Source organism: Micromesistius poutassou (genome assembly GCF_964030765.1).
Source record: "Micromesistius poutassou genome assembly, chromosome: 11".
Taxonomy (NCBI): Eukaryota; Metazoa; Chordata; class Actinopteri; order Gadiformes; family Gadidae; genus Micromesistius; species Micromesistius poutassou.
Genome location: NC_140281.1, coordinates 17,304,495 through 17,306,994, shown reverse-complemented (window position 1 = coordinate 17,306,994; position 2,500 = coordinate 17,304,495). Strand labels below are relative to the sequence as shown.

General features: G+C 50.5%; 1 protein-coding gene across 1 annotated transcript in view; it reads left to right on the top strand.

Annotated features, from left to right (window-relative positions):
* The window catches only part of LOC311355456 (cadherin-18-like), a gene marked incomplete at its 3' end in the record, with an annotated part of 75,297 nt that overhangs the window by 56,049 nt on the left and 16,748 nt on the right, over positions 1-2,500 (top strand). The window contains 1 exon segment of the mRNA XM_084475215.1: positions 29-146. Within this exon segment, the coding sequence (XP_084331341.1) occupies positions 29-146 (118 nt within the window).

The window sequence follows — 2,500 nt, the reverse complement described above, 5'->3', positions numbered from 1 at the left end:
CTCCTCCCTCCCTGCCAAACCCCACCAGGTGATCCAGACCATCGCAGCGGTGGACAAGGACGACTTTGCCAACGGACAGCGCTTCTCGTTCGCCCTGCCCAGCACGCTCCCGACCAACCCCAACTTCACCCTGAAGGACAACGAAGGTAGAGGGCGCTCCGTCGCTGAGCGCAGCCCGCTAAGGGAGGCTTCAGCTCCGTGCTCTGGTGTTGTTCTCTTCCCTCCGTCATCCTTTACCTAAATTACTGTTTTAAATTCACCTTTATCACAGAGTGGCTGAGCAGTGAATTATTCTTGAGTGCATGTCGCTCAGGAGCAGGGAGGGGTGCTCCAGGGGTGCCCGGTCCATGGGCGGAATGCAGACATTGGGCTTCAAACCCAGACCCTTTGATCTGGAGTTAGACACCCTGACCACCAGAGCAGTGATTCCCATCTGGCGGAATATCCGCGTCCCAGCAAAGTGGTTAAGAGGAGTCTTTCGGCGTCTTTGAGTTGTTGTTGTTGTTAGGCGTGTGTCATCTGTTGGTATATATAATATATATAATATATATAGGGGTGGTCTCCGAGTCATACCTAAATACCAGATGCTCCGTCGATTCCCTGCTACCTTAGGGACGCTGTGTGTGTGTGTGTGTGTGTGTGTGTGTGTGTGTGTGTGTGTTGAATGTTGACAGTTGGAGACAAGCTTACTACTGGGGTTATGATTTAAAAGGGCAAGTCAAACATAGCAGTCACAGCAGTGTGGTCAAATGGATCATGCTCCCCATCTCTCTCTCTCTCTCTCTCTCTCTCTCTCTCTCTCATGCTCTTAGCTCTCTCTCTCTCTCTCTCTCTCTCTCTCTCTCTCTCTCTCTCTCTCTCTCTCTCTCTCTCTCTACTTTCTCTCTCTCTCTCTCTCCCTCTCTCTCTGTCTCTCTCTCTCTCTTCCTCTCCATTTATCAGCCTCTATGCGTCGAAATAGGTGCCCACGATGTTACTATAGCAACAACATTCCCCCCTTTCCTCCCCTCCATCTCAGGTGGAAATCTCCCCCTCCCCCCCCCACACTCAGGCTGATGTTGGTCTGCATCACAGCGTGCTGAGCTCACTCTCACACGACTCCTGGCGATAAAACCACACACTTTATATAAGTCACCACGAGATGTGTTCTCTCGTCTTCTTCCTTCCTTAATCCCTGCGATAATGTGAGATACTAGAAGACGCTAAGCTTCTTGTCCGGTGGCCAAAGCATCTTTCATCTGTGTACTGGTGGCGACCGACGGGGCAGAGTGCAACGCTCTCTGGGGTCCTCAGAGTGGACCTGGGGGTTTGTGTCCTCACCAGTGCGTCACAAGACCTTTCAAAGATGTTCAGAGTTCACCTGGACTCTGCATAGCCCCCCCCCACACCCCTCTTACACACTGATTGTATGTTGTACGTCCTGTGGGGGGGGGGGGTGGCGGGGGGTGTGGGGGGTGTGCGGTGTGGGGGGTGAACAAGCTGGAAGCTGAACAAGGTTGTGTTTACACGAGGACATTAGGCGGGCGGCGGTGAGCTGTCTTGGTTTACTTCACCCCTGCACTTCTATCTGGGAGAAGGGGCTGATTAGCAGCCCCAGATGGCCCAGTCAAAACACTTGTGTGAACTTTCACACTTCAACAATAAGCTCTCTCTGGCCCTTTGAACACACACCAGCGTGTTCAAGGCCCAAATTGCCAGGCAACTTCTTTTGTTGTCAGGGTGGCTGGTTTCTGCCCGCATTGTGATTTGCCTGATGAAACATGCTTCTGAATATTCTACAAAGTCCATTCTGGTTGTCTAGCAAAGGCTTTTATTGAAAAAAAACACTTCTCTGAACCGGGAGCCTGGCCCTGCTGTGTTCAGTCTGGCCAGCGTTCGTGGAGAGAGTATGCTGACTATCTTTGTTGCGCTTGTGTTCAGAATAGGGCAAGTATTGAGCACCCCCACAGCGCTAACATTCAAGCTAGCTTACTAGACTACGATTCTCAAATCTGGTTTTCTAGAAGGATGCTTGTTGCTTGTTTAGTGATGTATTACAGAGGCCGCCTGTTAAATCTGAACTACAGCGAGTAACACATGCAGGCATGGAGTCATGGTTATGGATGCACTGGTTATTAAGATATTATATGCGTATGAGCCTTTGTTCTAGCTTCTAGGTGGCGGAAATGGAAGGCAGAATTCTGTATTCCGTTCCCAATCCTAGCTAGTGTTAAGGCTGCCCCACACTACACGATTTTTTTATCTTATGCGATTTTTGAGTCGGAGTACACCCCACACTTAACGAGAATCGCAGCCGATTTTTGCTCTCCGATCCGACATAAGATTAGAACACAAGACGGAACACCCCACACTACAGGATAATCTTATCCGATTCTCGGCCGTGTAGGCTACGTCATCCAGCACGAGACAAGAGATCGAGAGACAAGAGATGGTAGATCTAGAGCAGCGGTTCCCAAACTTTTTTTCCTGCGCACCCCCTTTACGTCCCAACCGGGTTGGC